The 21,168-nt window shown below is 43.0% G+C and overlaps 1 protein-coding gene across 1 annotated transcript in view; it reads right to left on the bottom strand.

Moving 5' to 3' along the window:
• Cers6 (ceramide synthase 6) overlaps positions 1-21,168 on the bottom strand; it is a 252,558-nt gene that overhangs the window by 45,579 nt on the left and 185,811 nt on the right. Inside the window, exons 5-6 of the mRNA XM_052722441.1 lie at positions 17,421-17,471; positions 14,008-14,100 (exon numbers count right to left, since the gene is read on the bottom strand). Of these exons, the coding sequence (XP_052578401.1) occupies positions 14,008-14,100; positions 17,421-17,471 (144 nt within the window). The remainder of the gene's footprint in view (positions 1-14,007; positions 14,101-17,420; positions 17,472-21,168) is intronic.

Here is a 21,168-nt window from a genome sequence, read left to right as displayed (position 1 = left end):
ATTGTTCAATCACTGGTATGAAACTATCCTAGGTAACCAACATCTGTGCTGATAGATCAAGGGGATGTTAAGAAGTCAAGGATGAAATTATTTCTGGGGCTTCAAAGGTGATTTTATTTGACACTAGAGTAGCTACAGAGTACTTGTAGGTACTCCTCTCCAATACTCCCAGTCCTCACTATAAGGTAACAAGGCTGTTCACATTTTATCCATGCCTTCACCTCCTCCGTGGACCTTCTATAGGGGCTATTCTCCAGCTTGTTCTGAGAATGAGTATGGGCAACAGCCCTCGGGCTGTCATTCAGCCAGGCTACACTGACTTTTTCTGACACAGAGGCATGAATAACTAGCTTAGATACCACCCTCTGTTCTCTGTTGATTAAAACTCATCTTTTTCTTTTGCTCCTGGAGAACATGGCAGGCTTGGGTCTTCTCCTCCTGAGCTACCTTGCTCCTTCCTGTCTTTAACTACTCTGCATCCAGGGTCACTGTCATTGGTCTCCTACCTACCTGTCCTGGTCCCACAGTCACCTTTTCTACAACTCAAGAAAGTATCTCTTCCTAAATTCTAGTCTCTAGCTTAACTCAGTTAAACAGTTAGTTTTTTAGATATTCCCAACCTTTGTGGTTAAATCAATTTCTATTTTAACATGAAAGTTCAAGAGAATTATGACCGGGGACTTACAATACGATGACTCCTAAAGACCTTGTGAACCTGACTCAGCTTAGTGGACAATTCTGAAGCACGGACTGAATGAGAGGCAACTGCAATCTAAGCTCCAACCATTAGCTTTGCAATTTCTGGCAAAGGAATCAACATTTGACAATTAAGATGCTGGATCAGATCTTTTTTAACTGTCAATTCTACAACTCTCAGCTTCACGGTTCCAGTGATCAACATTTAAAGTCTTTAATCTACTAATTTCAGACCTGTCGACCTTATAAAGACACCAAGAAAGTATACCCACTCAGGCATATGTAGGCAAGAGCATGCACGAACCCATTAAATGCCCCCACCTGCCCCCTATTTTATACTCCAGGAGCTGTTGATGTCACTACACTCTGCACTTTGAAGAGTCTCCCTCTACACCTTTCATAATTTTAGTTTTGTGTTCACGTTGGTGAAGATGCTCAAGTTACTTTGGTTCCCAGGAAAGTGCCTTACGTAGATGACTGCACAGAGTGACTTACCACCGAGATGTAAACCATATGCCAGTTTCCTCAGTGAGGTTAGATAATAACTAAAACAAAAGGATTTATTTTCAATTAACTCAGTCTCTAAACTGGTGGTATGGTACTGACACCAGTGGCCACCAGTGACTTGCCTCCATGAACACTTTGGCCCACAACGGAACAAATTCATGCCACCTGCTAATCCACATTCAATCTCCCTCTCTGGATACAGTGAGGCTTTACATTACTTCTTAGCTCATAGACAGATGAGAAATGATGAGCACACTGAATGAGTAACTACACACAGGCACAATATAGCTGTTTCCGAAGCTACTGAAATCCCGACATTCTTTGCAGTATCCAGGACTTTTCTATGTTACTAAAGGCAGATGTTACTAAACTGCCCTGGTGATGTCTTCCAATGGAAGATGCAATCTGCTCCCCATCACCTGGAGAATGGTGTTTACCAGACACAGTACTTCAAAACAACAGCTTACCTAAAGCAGAGTTAACCATCAACTGGTATGTTAAACTGCTTCTTATACAGGACCAAACTAAAACACACAGTGTTTGGTTCATGAGCACAGTGAGTTTATATGTGCCTATGCTTAACAGACAGCTTTGGACATCCAAGTAGCTGAGTACTTCACAACAGTATTCCCACCTTCCCCACTGTTCAGCCCTGAATGGCTGCTCTCAGTTTACTGAAAGAGAAAAAAGGTTTTCTTTAGTTAATTTAAAAAATGAATACATGTAAATTGATTAAAGCACTTATGGAAGGTTAGGGCCACTTACTATTGAAATTTCCTAATTCGTATCTGAGATAAACAACAATAAAAATGCAATGCCCGTCAATATAACAAGGCACCTTCAGAAATAAAAGCTCTGTTTTTCAGATAAAATTTGCTTTGTAAAGATGATTTCTAACTATAAATCCCCTTGTTCTAAAAAAAAAAAAAGAAAAAGAAAAAGTTTATTTTATTACTGCTGGTGCTCACAGTTGCAGCCATAGCAGAGGATCAGTTTCCATTACATGCATATCTACACAAATAGGAATAATGATCTTATCTTATATTTTTACTTCAGGAAGTCTTAGACACATCAAATTCCTTTAATAACAACCATGCAGTGTCATTTTTTTCCTGATGCCATGTTACTCAGGTCCTGTCATCCCAGCACATTTCTTCAGGCAGGCACTGAATTTGATCCACATAACTGTTTTAAACAAATTGTCAATTCGGATCTCCCATTTGTTACTGCTGGAAATGACAGTGTCTGTAGACACGAGCTTGGCTCAAAGACTATTAGGCTTTAGGTTGACACTGTTTTCTACAACATCTTCTGCAGGAGGAATTCAGACTGTGATTCATTGTCGGCTTTCAGGTTAGTGTCTGCTTCCAAAGAGACCAGCGCCGCCCCTTGCCTCAGCAATGACCCAAGCTACCTGTTTTGTTATTTTGTTTCTTGACATTATCGTGTTGTCCTCAAGAGTTCCCTCTGTGTGCCCTGACGTTTCCCAGAGCCTCAGCCATTGTGTCAGGGTTTCCTCACATGTTAGTTATCAGAGACGAGAAAAAAGGAATCAGATGTGGTTTTGATCCAAATTCCATTAGAAAGACTCCGAAATAAAAGAATTGAAGAACAAAGGACAAGCCATCCATCTTTTGCCAAAATTTAGTAAGACAGGGCAGCTTCCCCCCCCTCCCAATTATACTTCCAAATAGTAAGTATGTAGGCAACAAAACTGTCCTGGTATGATTCTGTCGGAGACACCTGGGCACACGGGATCCAGCCACCTGGGCTCAGTCTCCAACTGGTAAAAGAAGAGCCAGGATCCTCACTTCTCAAGGGAATTATACACACAGCAAATTATTATACACACAACAAAGCCAAAGAGACAACCGCTCACCAAGACGTAAGTGCCATATTCTAGATGATACAGCTCCCTCCATGTCTGCTATGCTGGACAGACTTTGAAATAATATTCTATCTTGGAAAAGGACCACAAATTCACCTGAATGGACCTGTCTTTATTAAGACAAAATTACATCATAAAAAACTACCTCACACATCCTCTCTCTGTGTAAGACATTTTTCCTTAAATTTCCATTTGGGACTAATTGAATGGGAAAAAAAAATCATTACTGAGCTGTCTCATAAAAGGAGTGAGGCCTCTGAGATTTTAACTGGAAGCTGCTGTAGACGCTCATGGACAGCGAAGACTGTAAATCCTACTAAAGAACAAGACAAAGGAAAAGCCTTCTGCTCAGATGCGAGGAAAATATTTACTTTTCTTGAATCAAATAAAGTTAATACATACAATTAACTTGTAATTTTGTTCAGAGGGTAGAAATCAGGTATTTAAGACCAGTTACCCATTCAACAGATTCCAAAGGCTCCAGAAGACAGGATGACAGTTTGCAACTGACATCATCTGATGATTTCTGTCCTGTCTCTGTTTCCCTGTCTTCCTCTCCCCCTCCTCCTCTTCTCTTTCAAGACTCACTAGTTATTTCACTTCAGAGCAGAGTCAGGGACACTGCCAGAACTGTGTATGTATTTCCTGGAACACTCATATCCCACCCCACTTCTTTCCTTTGTGTCTTAGGTGGCTTTCTTATTCCAGTAGCACAGCCGAACAACTGCAACAGAGACCACCCACATTTACAATACTGCCCGGTTCTTGCAAAAAAATTCGATGACTCCCATCTTAGAGTCACATTAAAGGACATCATATAAGAAATTCAGTTATGTTATACATTGTAGCAATTGCTACAAAGTAGTCACTGCCTCCCTTTCTTCTGGCAAACAATGTGTAAGGTATCAATTTTCATAGCTACTCTGTAGCAATCCAAACCCATTTGATATCACTCTTGAAGTTCATATAAAACTATAAGGAGCTCATCAAAAGTCTACAACTTGAAGACAACGTGAAAGGTCAGCAGTGGCTTCCCGGCTTCTAAAAGCAGGAGCTGTGTGTCTAGATTCAGCAGCGGGTTCTTTGCGGCCGGAAGCACCAGGACTTTATGGCTTCTGGAAACAGATTCAAATGAAACAAGAAACTGCTGTGTAAGCGCTGTTCACTCGATCCGTCTCCTATACAACATTTATGGTGCCCTTTCAAGACTGAGAACTCATAATCTTGTCCACGGTGAATTCGTTAATATTTAATCTTTAATTGATTTTATTACAATAGAAAGGAGCACAATAAAATGTTATTCGTGCAACAGAAACAGTATGATAGTGCTACCAGTCATTTCTGGCGGGGTTAGCCAGAGCGCGCAGTGCTAGCTTGGCTGTGTCCTGGGCACATCTTCATGCTCTCCCACCTCTCCTTATCCAATCAAGCCCCTGAACCTACTCTGACTGCAAATGACGTCAGAGTGTTTGATCGAACACACATGCTGTTTTTCTCACAAGTGGTCAATATGCAAGCACCTGGAGTCAAAGGGCTTTATAATGGACCCTCTGGGTTCTGTTTAAACTACCCTTGACCTGGCCATATTAGCTTGCATGAATTTTAATAAGAAAAAGGTCACTTCTGAGACATTAAAAAATATAGTTTATATAAGTCTGAAGAACTCCATTAGTTTACAGATACATCTCTCCATTTTCTGCACTGATCCCTAGGAACAAAGGAAACACCCACCATCGGAGCTCAATCAATAAAGCCCATCGGAGTTGAAAGCATCCAACACCATCAGTAGGGGGCAGTCTGTGCTCAACTAAATCAGAGCTACTATGATGGGACTCCAGCCAGCACCTCCATATGTATTGCCCAGGTCTTGAGGTCCAAATGACAATGAGCAATCTGGGACTCAATTTTGTGCTCCGTGGAGAGGGTGAAAACCATCCCTTCCAGGCTAAGCGGTCGGGGATGGTGCTGTAAGCTGGCAGCAGAGTTAGTGGACCTCTTACTCTCAGCAACTGTATCAGCTCCTTCCCACTCCTCCTCCTCCAGCCGTCCCAGTGCCCGCTCCCATATCCTGAATTCTAGCCGAGGAATTTTCTCAAGACTTCTTTCGCCTCCATGTCGATCTTCTGGAGTAGAATGCTCATGCTCCTCCTCTTTCCAAACCCCATTTTCCCACCGACTACCTAGTAAAGGCTTAGGCACCTTCTAATTTGCCTGCTGCTTTGCCTTGCAATCTGAGGCTGTGATTTCTTGGTGACGGCAGCACCATAAGGGTAGCATTATCTGAGCTCTAGTCCAGAAAGGGACGATGGGAGGCACAGAGATACCAATTTCTCCAGTCACACTGTGACAATGGACTGGAGCCAGATCTAAAGTCAGTGCGCGTCCTCCAGAGCTCAGGCAGAGAGTGCCATACCCACAGCTTCCCAGGAACAAATGTGTGTGGAACGATGACTGGGAGAAGGAGGCAGCAGAGGGGATGCTTAGGGGAGCCCATCTAAGAGGGACACAGACACACAGAACAAGGACTGCTCCTGGGAGATGACAAGGCCATCATGAGAGCCAGGCTGCAAGGAGCATCCTTGGGTGGGAGGTGTAGTTGTGGTCATATACTGTGCACCAAATAAAGCTTACCTGAGGATCAGAGGACAGACCCAGCAACTAGATGAAACATAGAGGCCAGGCAGTGGTGGCACACACCTTTAATCCTAGCACTCGGGATCCGTCTAGATCTCTGTGAATTCAAAGCCACCCTGGACTACATGAGACTGACTCAGTCTAGGAGAGAAACAGAGCCAGGCAGTGGTGGCACACACCTTTAATCCCAGTACTTGACATCTCGTGCCTTTGCTACCAGTATTTGGGAAGCACATATGCCATTAATCCCAGCACTAGGAAGGACGTAATATGGCTGGGCAGAGAAAAGTGTATAAGGCGTGAGGAGGCAGGAACTAAGCTTTCCTGCTGAGCACTCAGAGGCTTTTAGTCTGAGGATTGGTGGAGATAGGATCTCGCCTTCCATTTGGCCTGAGAATTCAGTAGTGGTGCGAAGTTTCTCTAGTGGCTTGTTCCTTTGTCTCTCTGATCTTTCAGCATTTACCCCAATATCTGGCTCTGGGTTTTTATTATAAGACCATTTAAAATTTGAGCAACATGTAGTGCTTCAAAAATGAACTTCTTGGTACTTATTGAGGCTGGGAGCTTAAGGGGGTCACAACTCCAGGATAGTTAAGAGTTACAGTGAGCAAAAATGGAGGTTTTTCCAGACTTCTCTAGGATGACTTCAGAGGAACTCCCCTAGAGGAGGCTGAATATCAACTTCCCAATTGAAAGGGGAGTACCCCAAGGAACCCCGAGAGAGGCAGAACTCTTAAGGCCCGAGACTTCAGACACACAGCCTTGGGTTAGCAACACGGCCCGGATCCTGAAGTGGGGGTCCTCTTGGAATACAGCAACCCTGAGATGCCCTGCAGTCCACAAGCCTCTGTATGCAGATGAGTCTGTGACAACCCCAGGGCTGTCCAGCGACCAGTCATCTGACCGAAAGACCCAGAGATAAGCTTCATCTTTGCAAAGGCGTGCAGATGCTGAGTTGGCAGAGAGAGCCCCAAACCCCGCACACGCAGCACAGAAAACAGTTCTCCTGCAGGGTAGAGGCCTGTGTTGTGTTCCCATGACCTTGAATGTAGCTATGGGTTCAGACATGTTTGGTTTTTTTTTTTTAGGCAGATAGTAGCTTATTCAAATGAGCCACCTTTTTTCTTCCTTATATTTGGAAGACCAGAGAGATGGGGGAGGGGCAGAAACTCCAGGCTGTCACAGGCCCATGGAGAGGGCGAGGGGCACAGGGCTGGCGAGGTCAGTGAGAGAGATCAGTATCGTTCCCCGCCCATCAGAGCCTGGATGGATGTCACCAGGTGAGAGCCTAGCTTTTCTAGAAAGCAGAAGGCCACTCGAAACAGTCTGAGGTACCACCTGAAGTCACTATTAAGAAAGTCAAGAATCTAGAGCCGCAACGCTCACACATCAGCGTCTCAGGACACCTTTACAGTCCCAACAAGCTTTGAAGAGGTGACGCTCAGCCTGGCAGAAATGAAGACATGGAGGAAAAGTCCCTTCCTACTAACTACTGAAGACAACGTTCCCAGAAATTGAAAATTTCTAGGAATCTCATGCTGGGAGCAGGAGGCGGCGGAAGCCTGGTGCCAGCAGAAGAGGAACTAGTCTCCTGGAAAGAGATTTCACACAGCTGAGGAGAAACTGGAGCTAAGACAATGCTGGACCAATGATGTGTGGACCGCACCCTGACCAGAATGGCTTAGCTATGCAAAATTCTGGCCCTTTGTTAAAACCCTAACGATAGGGGTGTGTGTGTGTGTGTGTGTGTGTGTGTGTGTGTGTGTGTGTGTGTGTGCAGTGCACGAGCATGCACACATGTGCGCCTGTGTGATGTCACTAGATCTCTTTGTGGCCACACTGAACGCATTTCCTTTTGCTGTCACACCCAGCTTTTACGTGGGTGCTGGGGATCCACACTCAGCTCCTCATGCTTGTGCAGCAGAGCACTTTACCAACTGAGCCGTCTCCCAGGCACCCTGCTTTCCATTATCAATTTGTCTCTGTAATTGGCTTCTCAAAGACAGGCGACCAAGTTTGGCTCATTAGTGCTGCCGTAGTGCAAGCTTCAACCCTAATAACTCCCGTAACAAAGGATTCCAACGGGGATTTGTTAATGTGGCTCTATCAGCATCCATCCCATGAGAGGTTAAAACCAAGACGTCGAAGAAACGAACACACTAATTTTTAATAAATTCCGCTACATGTCAACAAATGTTTTTTTATGAAAGATAACTACAGCTCCTAAACAAGAGTGAAAACAACTGACGAGAGCAGCGGCAGCTGCTTCACATTACGACAGACCTCTTTGGTATCCGGCTTAATTCAAGAGAGTTGGAGTCACACAGATGCATATGCTTTTGATCGGCTTTGAGATACTTTGGTTGAAGTAACTGACAAAACTCTAATATCACACAAATACATAGTCAAAAGAAGAGAGGCTCTTAATAGTCTTTGGAGAGTTACAGACATTCTTTGATACAATACCACAATCTGACAAGTCTGATATCCTTAGAGCGTCAGTGCGAACCAATACACTTGATAGCCAGCTGCACTAATTGGTCTGGCTTTCGCTTTAAATGCTTGTTTCACTCACATGTGATTTTTTACGACACCATGCCCGAGACGTTTGGAAAACGCTAGTTCACCTTGTTAACGATATTTTGTTACATAACAATCTTAAAGCCACATTTGTTTATTATTTTAAATAATTTTTAAGTTAGCACACAAAGTAACAGGTGTCCTTCTGGGATTTTCATCCGCCTGTAGCATCACAAATACAATCTTTAGGCATTGGGAGGGTGTTTTCTAGACATGTAAGTTTTATCATTAATGAATGGTGCCAGTTGTTTTGCTTTCACCAAGTGGACTAGCTCGCTCTGCGCACTTTTATAAAAATGCTTGCTGACCACACAAGGTGGATCCACATTGTTGGCCGGCTTTTTTTTTTTTTAAATTAAAAATAGTGTTCTATGGGAGGGGGACAGCCAGTTTAGCTTACAGTACAAAGGACCACCTGCCTGTGACTCTTCTTGAGGTACTGTTGTGTTACTGTGATAGCCGTTCTCCATGTCGACTTTCTACTTCATGGCACACACACAATTTTACATGCACATTTGAGAACAGAGATTTACTCAAATGGATACTTCTAGTGCCTTATCCAGAGTGTTCTCGAGTGAGACATTTCCCCCTCCAGCCGGTGTGTAGTCCTGGAGAACACACTGACCACAGGAGCATCCTGGTGTGGCGGCCAGGCAGCAGCTTTGCCCACTGCCACCTTTACACACTTCTGTGCACAGAGAAAGGAAAATGGGATCTCAGTGCCCCTGGGAAAATGGCTTTGCCTTTGTGACCTCCTAAAAAGGGCTCAGTGATGGCCAAGGACTAATATGTGCCCCAACCACATCTTGAGACTCGCTGAATTTGATAAATCATCCTCACAGTTCTGGGAAATTATAATTCACCATATTCTTAATAGCTGCTCCCGTCAGGATAAACTAGGTTAGAGGGTAAAAACAAAGCCCCTCAAATCTCAGCAACTTAGACAAAAGGTTTGTTTCTTACTCATGATATGCTTCCACTGGTAGGTGGAGTAAAGGAAGAAGAAGAAGGGGTCTTCTTGCCAAGCATTCAGGGGCTTAGGCTCATGGAGCAGACCCATCTCAAATTGTACCAATCATCAGAGAAGAAGGAAAGTGAACCCTCCTGAGGGTCTCACCACAGCAGTGAAATAGTGTAGGAGCAACAGAAATCAATTATGTTCAGTCTAGTGGTCGGGCTGTGTGTGTGTGTGTGTGTGTGTGTGTGTGTGTGTGTGTGTGTGTGTGTGTGCTGGGGGTACAATTCTAGACATGCCTGAGGGGATGCAACTGGCAACACAGGTAGCTGCAGGAAAGCGAATGGGAACTGAGCATTGCTGGTATGCCAGAAACCCGTCCAGTTTTGCATACTGCTTATTTATGCTTGCGACATTCCCACGGGGCAGGTTCTAAGATCTCTTTTCTTTTCTCAGAAAGCCAAGACACAGAAAGGCAAAGTAGGTCGCACTGGGAATGATGATGGACAGGTGAGGGGCTCTAGCGTCCTTGGTTCTCATTCTAAGTTACACTGCCCTTAATGTTTTCTCTAGTCTAGGACAAACGAGAAAACTAAGAACTTTCTCAGGAAGCTGAATGTAAAGGATTGTCCTTTACTGTAAGATGGCCTTTTCTTATTATGCTAACTAAGTCTTTCCCCCTATGAATTAATGGCAGCTGCTTTCCAAATTTTCTATTGGAAAAGGAAAGAACTATTCACATTAAGGCCCCCCTCACTTTTTATGATTAACTGTATTAATTCTGACTGACTAAAAAAAAATTAAATTTGTGAACACTAGTTTGTATTACATTACTTCTCGGCTTAGATTCAGCCAAATTTTGGTTATTATGTTTCAGATACTGTTCTTATTTTTATCTGTCAAACACAGTGTTTGTTTAGTGTGTATTGCTTCAACTCAATCTATGGCACCCTGGGGCCCTGTAGGAAGATTAAAGCATGCATTTCCTTTTAATCTAAAGGAAAGCTCTGGAACATGGTAGCCGCTGTAAGACAGCTAAAAGTCCCACAGCAGTGGACACAAGTTAGTTTCTGCAAAAAGTCACAAGAGAACTAAACACGCCAGTCGCTAAGTTCTTCTTTTGCTCTATTTCATCCCCAAATCTCTCTCTGTCAAGATTGTTTGACAAGATGTAGTGTTCCTCCCAGAACAAGAGAAAGCAGCAGGCTGATATCACCAGCCAGGGTCTGGAGCTGCGCCTGAACAAGGATGCATGCCTGAACGTGAGCAGGGCCCGTTGGCCAAAGGCCCAGGCCTTTGAGCCAAACAGCAGCGCCATTAAAAGGGACACACGGTTTGGACATAAGCAAGCTGTTCTGAACTGAACGGAGTATTTATTAGCTTGCCTTGGAAAACGGAGATGTGCAGAAAAATGCTCACTGCGAACAGGTGCCAGAGCACAGAACTGGAACAGACAGCAAGCCTTGAGGAAAGTAAAGTCTTTTAGTGTTGTGAACCAAGAAAGTGCTGGATATTTTTGATGGTATCTTAACTATTTTCCAACAAAAGAAAAATATAAGAAAAAAAAGTAAGGGAAAAAATCTTCGAGGTTTACACTGTTTTTGTAGAATATATTTAAATTCCAAGTCCATTATATCTTTGCCAGACCCTACCTTCTGGTAAGATTAATAGTAGTTTTCCTCATTGACCAAATAAGCAACAACTTTGAAATCAAGAGGACATATTCTTTCTCAACACACAGAAGGAGTGAAAGGCTCTCTCCTCATTTTTAATCTCTAGATTCTTGGTGGAAAAAAATAATGGTGAAAAATAAGATGACCATTTGACTATCAAGATCGTTTTAGAAAGATTCATAAGACAACTCAGTAAAAAAATTGAATTCTAAATCTGAACATGATGACGCAAGCCTGTAATCTTAGCGCCCAGGAGGGAGGTTCAGGCAAGAAGTGTGAGCCCAACTTGGGCTGCATAATAAAACTTTCCCTGTCTCAAAATAAACAACAACAAAAGTCGTGTGTGCGTGTGTGTGCGTGTGCGTGTGTGTGTGTGTGTGTGTGTGTGTGTGTGTGTGTGTGTGTGTGTAGGAATGATTTATAAACTGTTTATGATACTCACTCAAAGAGCCTAAGTCATGAACTCTTACTTAGCATTTACAAGCCCTGGTCTTTCAAGTGACCACTTGGCTCGCTGTGATTTAACAGGAGGGTCAGAGCATTGCTAATCACCTTTAAGGACCTCACACACAGCCAGTTTCCCAAAGCTGCTTTCACCCTCCACTGCCTGCAGGGCTTCAACAGGTCCGTTCCGAGATTAGGAAAGCCGGGTGATTTCAGACAGCTGAGTTAATACCTCCACACAGAAGGTCGAAAGCATATCTGGCAGCCAGCCGGTACAAACCATCAATCACCAATGGTTGAAGAGCAGGTCTTCCTGGTGGGGGTGGAGTGATGTCAGAGCTGCTGAAGAAGACCCACGGGGGCAGTCAGAGGTGAAGGGGCAGGTGGAGCTACAGTGTCTAGTGGCGGGCAGCAACAGAAGGAAACAGTTTCCACATCAACACTGGTGCCAGCTAATAAACAGGTCTGGTGGTGGCGAAATGCCCATTTTGTGTAGAAACCAGAATAAGCCTGCTGTGCCAGGAAAATACGAAACTACTAGGACCAAGCGAGGAGAGAGTTGCCAAGCATTCTAAAAGCTTGGGAAAAAAAACAACAACATAAAGTCAAGTTCTAAATACTGACAATACTCAGGCCTAGGCCCAATTCCTCAGACCTCGTGGTCAGATGATCATTTTCTGAATTGTTTCCTACCCGATGTTTTAGAGATAGACTAAAAAATACAAAAAGTTATATACTTCAATGTTTGAAAGTAATCTGCCTATGAAAATGGTTGAGATAACCCTATCTGGCTTACAACAATGGCAACTGCCTGAATACACCAGCGCACTGAAAAGACAAGTTATATAAACAACGAGGATGCTCAAGCAAGTGGAGGGGGTTGGGGACCTTTTGGAATAGGAATGTCTTCTAGGACTTGGAAGCAAAAGACGGTTATCCCCTCTCCAATTAACGTGGCCAACTCCGTGTAATGGCACTCCTAAGTCTCACTAGGCAAAGGAAGGCTCATAAAACAGGAGGCTGGAAGGGGCTCATGTCAAGAGTACGGCAGGGCAAGGCAGGAGTTGTGGATGTGTCTAATCTACGAGTGAATCTGAAGACCTTGCTTGGCAACCCTGGGCGCTAGTTCATGTCCACACTGCATGGCCTCGGGAGATTATGACGACTCACTAGGCATTAATTTTCTCCAGTTGAAAGATAAATAAAAGAAAGAATGTTCTGCATCTGTGTGCTATAGAAGCGTGACTTATGTGACTCCCAGGACAAATGAGCTCCTGGAAAAGCAAACACAAAGGGAGCTTAATCTGGAACCTGCCTCAGAGGGTCATCAGTCTGCATGTTCCGACTACCGGAGTAAGGAATGCTCGTCACATGACCAAGGAGATCCAGTTAGCATATCACCACTGAAGATTCTTTGAATGTTTCCAGAGTGCTTAGTAAAGTGAGTAAGGGAGCCACAAGTGTGGGTGTTAATGAGTCACCCACTAGGCCTAAGTTGGTCTTGATGGGACCATATGTTTCTGATGATTAGACAATATGTACTAATAAAAGTCTGGGGAGACAATCTTTTTCTTACTCTTCTCCCCCTTTTTTTTTCTGGCTAGCCAAGCACATGACTGCTGCTGGAAAGAGAAAGATCCCACTCTTCAGGGCGCCTGCACCCATGTGCACATATATACACATAGGCACACACACAAATAAATAAATAAATACAAAAAAATAAATGTTTAAAGTGTAGTAACCTGCCTTTCCATTGAGATGGATCTTTGAGGAATTGAGAAAAGCATGGGGATATTGAGAAAATGGCATCATAGAGAAAGTGAGCAGTGGACAGCATAGTATCCTGTCCATGTGCTGAAAGGAGGGCCAGAATGAATGGATCCAGTGCTTGGAATTTCATGGGGACAGTCTCGGTAAAAGCAACACTCCAGTGGAGCAGAGGGCCAAAAGCAGAACACAGTTCATTTAGGAAAGCTGTTTCTGGGCTATATTTTGACACTAGGTCAGCTGTTCTCAACCTGTGGGCCATGACCTCTTTGGCAAACCTCTCGCTCCAAAAACATTTACATTATGACTTATAACAGTAGCAAAGTTACAGTTATGAAGTAGCAACAAAAATAATTTTATGGTTGGGGGGTCACCACAACATGAGGAACTGTATTAAAGGGTCAAATCGTTAGGAAGGTTGAGAACCACTGCTTTAGATAATTCTTTAATTGGAGAAATCATTCTTCATGTGGAAATACGGAGACTTCACTCTCTTCTCTGAAACTATGCATTAAAAATTTCCTTTTATTTAATCTAGAGATGATAAGAGCTGTGCTGGTATTTCTATACACATGTATTGTAGTCATGCATATATGTATGTATGTCTAGGAACATGTATACCTATTCATGTATGTGTATTCAGGTGTTTGAGATAGAGTATTCTGTAGCCCAGGCTGGCCTCAGACTCACCCTCACCTTAAACTTGTGATTTCCCATCCCCACCTTACAGATATGAATTCCTGTAACAATGCAGGAGCCAGTGCTAATCTAGAGCTCCCAGAACTCAGGGGATGCCTTCGAGACTCTTCACCCACAGGGCCCCATAGGACAAGTCAAGCCCCATAGGACATCACAACTCTTACCTTCCTTTTGATGTCTGTGAACTGGGAAAACATTAAAGACCAATAAAATGACAGCTCCAGGATATAATAGTAGTGAAGGTCTGCAGTGAGTGGCTGAGGGAAAAGAAAAGAGGGAAGATTAATCGGAAACCCACTTTGGATCCCAAAGGCCACAAGCTCACTACTAACTGGCAGCCGCCCAGGCTTATGCGGAATACATGCAACTCCCATCCTTTTCTTGGTAGACAATGGCACTCTCGCGGCTGCCTACAGACCACAGCTTGATACCATTAATTTCATTTCCTCTCAAACTCAGAAAACATTAGCCAGTGTGGCAGTTTGGGATCCTATTCACTATTGAGTGTAACAACAGCACCTCGGGTTCTTTTACATACAGCAGCTACAAGATTCCTTAGGCAATACGGCAGGCATGTGGCCTAACACTTGCCCTCATGCACATGTGCATGCATGCGCATGCACACAAACACACAATCCATAAAAATGAAAGTTTCCCCAACACTTTGATTAGCTATTTTTAGCTTTTTAATTTTTTTTTTTACTTTTATCAAGCTATAATAAAGTGTCTTGGTTTATTAGAAAGAATAAAAAAAATCTCTGAAACTCTTCAAACATATTTACACCACTGTTCAGGAGGCAAGTAGCATAAAGGAAATGAATGTTATATGCACCATATGCCAATCATGGCATAATGGATGGCTGTCACAAGATGGCCCTTACTCAGTACAGGCATCAAGGAAAACTCTGTCTGTCTCTCGTATTTCTGACAAGGTACATTACAGGATAAAATATTACATCAGCAGTTCTGAACTCTAAGTGACAAAGGAAATTACTATAGACTGAACACGGGTGTCTCTACAAACCCAATGCAATGGGATTTGCAAGATGGACTGCTGGGCAGTGATCAGGTCAGGAGACAGGGAGTTCTCATGGACAGAGCACAGCTTCTTCTTGCAGAATGAAAGAGGCATCCAGGCTCAGGAGTACCTTGAAAGAAATCTATTTCCCACGGACACCCCTTTCAGATGCTGTCAGCAATGCAGTCTGGGAAAACAGGACCCTGGCTGGAGCCTCTGAGTCAAGGTCAGATTTTGGTGTTGATGAGATTCTCTGCCTCCTGGCATCATCATCTGGGAAAATGGCTCAGAGGGGTCACAGGACACGTTAGATCACATTTAGAAGTGTCGAGTTCACGTGAGAGCACCACAGTAATCAGCACTCATCAGCCGCTCTACAGTTGGTGAAACTCACTCACATGACTCACTCTGAGCATCCTGAAATCTGTAAAATTACTACTCTCATTCCTCATGTAGATTATAGAGCTGGCAGAAAATTGTTATCAATTAATTCAGGCTTAGAGGCCACATCCAGGTCTCATGGCTAGTGAGGCCCCTGACCACCACATTAAGGCTTCTCCCACCCAGTGTGTGCTCCTTGTAACAAGCTGTACAAGGGCCAGCTGCATATAAACCTCATCTTACTTTAATCTTTAAAATTCACACCCATATAAAACTACATGTATAACAAATAGGCACACTCACATAAAAGAGGGAATGTGTTTGAAATTGAAGTAGACTACTACTTTTCACCTAAAAATCTATTCAGTTACTTATGTAATATATGTGTTAAAGACATAATAAATATTTCATGAGTATGTTCAATCTTTAAAAGTGCACTGAAGGCTTGAGATAGACTCTGAACTGTAATCTGCTATATATATTTATATACATATGGCTGTATGCAAAGCACTATACTTGCATACATGCTATTTAATTTCCAATGCCCCCTACACAAAGAAAGTCATTAATTTTTATTAGCATATGGCACTTGTCAAGGATAACCACTGTTACCATAAGAGATCATGAATACGTCTAAGATTTAGGGAGCACTGTGCTGAATTACTCAGTATTAGCCTTACCAGTAGAAGATAATTCTTGACACAAATCCCCACAGATGGGATATCTTTCTTTCCATCCTAAGGATATTTTCCACTTTTAAATATAACCTTATCTCCTAGCCCCTCAGACTTTCATGCTAAATCTATGGTGCTGTCTGAGAAACAGCCCACAGCTACATTTTGGGTCACAGTCCTACAAATTCATCTCAAACCAAGCAACCACACAGCTACAGTTAGAATGTGAAAGTTATTTTGAGCTCCATTACAGTTAAAAACAAGGTTAAGTGTTACATTTTATATGACATTTGTCTCAATGCCTTTCATGTTGCAGAATTTACCTTTTAAATGTGGGACATTGTAGCAGCTGCCATGCCAACATTCCAATTAAGGTTTCCAGAAGCCCTTAATACCCTTTTATGAGTAGAAGCGTAGATATGTGTGGACAGTAGTGCTGCTGGGCCTGAGACAACTGTGCGTGTAAGGTAAGCGACTGGTTTCCACCTTGCCTCAGTCTCTGTTATCTCAGGAACTCTCAGTTTTCTCTAACTGTATCATGCTGCTTATGTAAATTCTTTTCTAATCTAAATAAATTAAGGGATTCCAATGCAAACTGGAATTCCATGTCCCTAGCCTTGAAGGACTATCTGGTGTCAGCCTCTGCCAGTTGCAGCTCTATGGATAATACAGAAGATGTGGACTGTGTGTTTCCCATTAACCTTCTGCTCACAGTAAGTCCCAATGGCTCTAAAATGCAATCTCAACCTAAAAAAACCGAAGGTGCTTACTACAATACCTAGTTCCACTTGCTCCCTTCTAGGGCACATCTTGACAAACTAGAAAATTCCTGGTTCCACCTTTGATCTTTTTTAAGTTCATCCAAATTAACTGACCTAGGGACGGCAAGGGCTTGTGCTAAGATGACTGAATTCATGAGGAGATGGAAAAGTATGGCAGTGAGCAGAGGTGGGAAACACACCCCCTTCAGGACTGTGATTTAATTTCAATGATCAAAGATGGCGTTTCCTTTTTAGTCACAGAAAACTCATCCAGGTGTAATGGCATTAGAGCATTTTTCTGCATTTGGAGAAATGCTGCTTCATTTACGTATTTAGAGGCCACTTCTAAGCTACAAAGTCAACGGAATTCAGCAGGCCAGCTCCAGCGCCACACTTGAGCGTTCATGTTCGCTGTGGAGGCAAGCCTGCACTGCTGGCAGGCCTTCAGCCTTTCCTCTGTACTGAGAAACAGGAACCCGCCCCCCACTGAAGTGACTACATCCTCTTCTCCAACAGAAGAACTCGCCGCATTTATTCCACTTGCTAAACCACCAGACTTTGATTCTGCTCTTCTTTAAGAACACACAAAGCCTTGTCTTCACTAGGTTATGGTTGACATTCACGAGCAGGTGCAATACCAAAATGTAAGTGGCTACTCAACCTGCTGCAGCCTGTATGACACCAGGGAGTTCACCTAAGGAAAATCCCCTACATCTGTAAACCCGGAAGTCAGACCACCTTACCTGGTACGGGTAGTTATACCAGCAGTGTCTCGTATTCCACAACCAAGGAGTCTGGAAAACAAACAAAAAGAAATAGATTTTGCATGCTTTAAAACTGTCAAAACAATAGGCATCCCACCATGCTCTCTGGAATGGAGTTCTCTCTTACATCTGGAGATTTATAGATTCTGCTGGTCACTCATTGGTGTTCCTGCAATGTACCAACTGCAACAGCTATGCCTCCAGGACCAGATGCAAATCATCCACCTCGCTTATGGAAAAGCACTGCCAACAGTTGGAACAATCTACCCTGGAATTCCTAGGCCTCAGTATTTACAAAGCCATTTTCCTTACTCCTTGACCAGGGATCACTGACAACGTTGCACTTCAGCAGGATGGTTCAGCGGAATCCTCGTGTCACCTTCCACCTCCCAACTTGTAGTCCAAATTTCTAGGACAAATCATTCGTCTTTGATGGCAACTATTTGCCTTATACAAACATATAATTAAAAAAAAATCTAAGTATTTACACAAATTCCAAAACCCACAATCACCAGCAATGGATTGATCTGAATTGAGACGGAGAGCTGAACCAATCAGTAACATCAGAATCAACATCCTCACATTTTTCTATTAATGTTATCACTGGCTTTCCTCATCCGCTGTTGGCCATCAACTCTGCAGTACACATCTCTATGCACTGGATAAACTTATATTGTTCTTATGATTCATCTCCCTGATCATCAACTCTTGGGCCACAGGGATGAAAACGGTTAGTTTCTGGCAGCTAATATTTGTTAGGCCTGTCTGTGTCTAACACATCATGGTGGTACCTATGCATATTAACTCATTTAATCCTTACAACAGCTATTGATAGTTGTCTTATTCTTATTTTTTTTTTCAATAGGTGAATGCAGGCCCTGAGTCTGGAAAACCTTCCTAGGTCACATAGTTCAGTAGTTCCTCAACTGTAATAAAGTAGAGACTGTGGTCCCTGCTGACATGCAGTCACTATGTCCCATCTGAGTCTGAAAAAAAAAAGGGGCCATCCCATGGAGTCCATTTTAAAATGTCTGCAAGTCTTTGCGTCTCCTCTTCGTTTACGCGCTTTCCACCTTCTTTCTTTTGAGAGTTTTGCTCTGTTTCAGGTTTTCATTTGCCAACACTATCCACACTGTGTAGTCTTGCTGTCCTTGATGTCTTGGGGGTCTGCATTGTGTCTATTTCCTTCATTTCTCTTACTTATACCATCGATGTTTACTATTACGGGGTGTGTGGTGGTTTGAAGGAGAATGGCTCCATAAGCACATATATTTGAATGCTTGGTCCCTAGCTGGTGAAACTGTTGGGAAAGGATGAGGAGGTTAAGTGTGGCATGGCTGGAGAAGGTATGTCCCTGGAGATTGGAGGTTTCAGAGGCTTACACCAGGCCCAGTCTCTCTCAGTCCCTCCTCCCTCGACTCTCTGCCTCCAACTTGTAGACCATGACGGAAACTCTTAGCTACTGCTCCAGCACCATGCCTGCCTGCCTGCCACTGTGCTTTCCTTCATGATGGTCAGGGACTCACCCTGAAACTGTAAACAAGCCCCCAATGAAATGCTTTCCTTTCTAAGCTGCCTTGGCGTCTTTTCACAGCAATAGAAAACTAAGACAGGGCAAAAATGCAAACCAAGTGAGATGGAGTGTATAAAAACACTATGGCAGCTTCAAAAGCCTAGCAAGTTATTATATTTTCATACCATACAGATAATATATGTTCATTGGAGAAGATCTAGAAAACACCTAAATTCTCGTCAGCATTAACATTTTTAATTATAGCATGTTTCTGGTCTTTTTTCCCTACGTGATACAGATATAACTATAGATTTATTTTTAAATATACATATATAAGCATGTTTTAAAAGTGTGGGCATAGCATTAAATCTATTTTGAAGTTCAGTACAATGTTATTTACTACCTTTATCACTGATAAAGTTATCTCCATAATTAACTGGAAATCCCCAAGGGAAAAGTATGTCATAAACACATGCTTACCCTAGCCCTCAGCATTAGTGCTCAAGTACACAGATCATCATGTCCTGAGTGTGAATGAAAAGGACTAGGAAAGTAAGTGTGAGGCCTATAACAAGCTGGTAGAGCTTTCTGGATATCTCAATAAGCCCCCACGGCATAGGGTATCAGCTGCTTCATATGCAGTGGTGATCTTTTCTACTTTGGCCATCCTTTCCTGACACAGGCAAGACAGCAGACCCAGAACAAAACCCAGCACCCAGGGCTTCTCTTCCTCTCTCAGCTTCTCTATGCATCAGTTTTATTCTAAAACTGAAGCTTCTCCCTGGATGCATCAGACGTTCAGCATCTAGACCCATATCATCTGTGGTCCTGCCAATGGACTGCCCTGTGCAGAGAACACGTGTCTATCTCACACTGACCTCCTGTCACCTGAAGCATGGGCAAAGGACTAGACACTAAATATGACAGAGCCACCAGGGCCCCAGCTCAGCTGGCCAGTTGTTTACCTAATATTGTAACAGTAAGGTCCTTTTGCAAGCAGTGCAACATGAGATAGTAATGTCACACTTCTGCGTGCACAGTACTGTTTTCTAGATGTCCTCACATTATGCCCCTAAACACGGTGAGATAGATCGATCAAATGTCTTTCCCAAGTTATAGACAGAAAATAAAACAGAACTCCACAGCAAAAGGTGATTCTCTTGTGCTCAGCATCTGTTATCTTCAAATTTATAGCAGAAGTGCTCCAAAATTGAACACCTTAAAAATGGAACAACTTTACAAACATTACAAAATTCAAAAAGAGCTAAAATCTGGAATAATTCTGGACTCCACTCTTGGAGAATGGATATTCAGCCTATGGCTAGATTCTGGTATAGGAATCTGCAATTTGTAGTAAGATTATCTTATATATAACTTTTAAAAAAGATTTATTTTTATTTTATGTGTATATGTGTTGTGCCCACATGTATGTCTGTGTACCACTGAAGGCCAGGAGAGGGTGTTAGATCCTCTGAATGGGAGTCACAGACCACTGTTCACAGCCAAATGGGTGATAAGGAAAAGGGATGGGGTCCTCTGCAAGAGCAGCAAGTGGTCTTAACCACTGAGCCATCTCTCCAGCCCTCACATATAACTTTTAATTAAATTTATCCTATTAAACCTTTTTTTAAAATCAATTCCTGTAATCAGTTTTTCCATTGTTAAAATTTTAATACCATTCCCAGGAGCCATGGGTTATTAAACAAAAGTCCAGACCCAGGCTTGTGATATGTCCTTATGAATTGTTCAGTGTCTCTCAAAGCCCATAAAACAGACCAATCTCTTAACATCGCTCTTGGTTGCCCACCAGAATTAGATGGTAAGACCCTGTTGCTGAAGATACCACTCATCTTGGTTGCAAGATACAGAGAAACCAAGCTGGAACTGAGATGAAAGCTTTCTCCCTACTGTGTGGCCTTCTTCCTGCGCAGAGGTGCTTTGCAGGCTTCTTGGGAAGAAAAGGCATCGGCATTTTCACCCAGCTGTGAACCTTGTGAACTACAATCACCACCTATCAGATAAGATATGCCCACTGCTGCAGTGTGGTCCAACTGCTGTGGGAGCCACTGACAGCTCTCTGATCGGATTTAAGGCCCATTCCACAGGAAGGAATTAATATCTGGTAGTGGAAACCTAGACAAAAAAATCCCCAAACCACAACAATGACTAGAATAGCAATATATCCTGAAAAGTGTGATTGTGGCACTTAAATCC

Source organism: Peromyscus californicus, unplaced genomic scaffold (genome assembly GCF_007827085.1).
Source record: "Peromyscus californicus insignis strain IS unplaced genomic scaffold, ASM782708v3 Scaffold_7__1_contigs__length_154581171, whole genome shotgun sequence".
NCBI classification, from domain to species: domain Eukaryota; kingdom Metazoa; phylum Chordata; class Mammalia; order Rodentia; family Cricetidae; genus Peromyscus; species Peromyscus californicus.
This window is presented reverse-complemented; position numbering and strand designations above follow the sequence as displayed.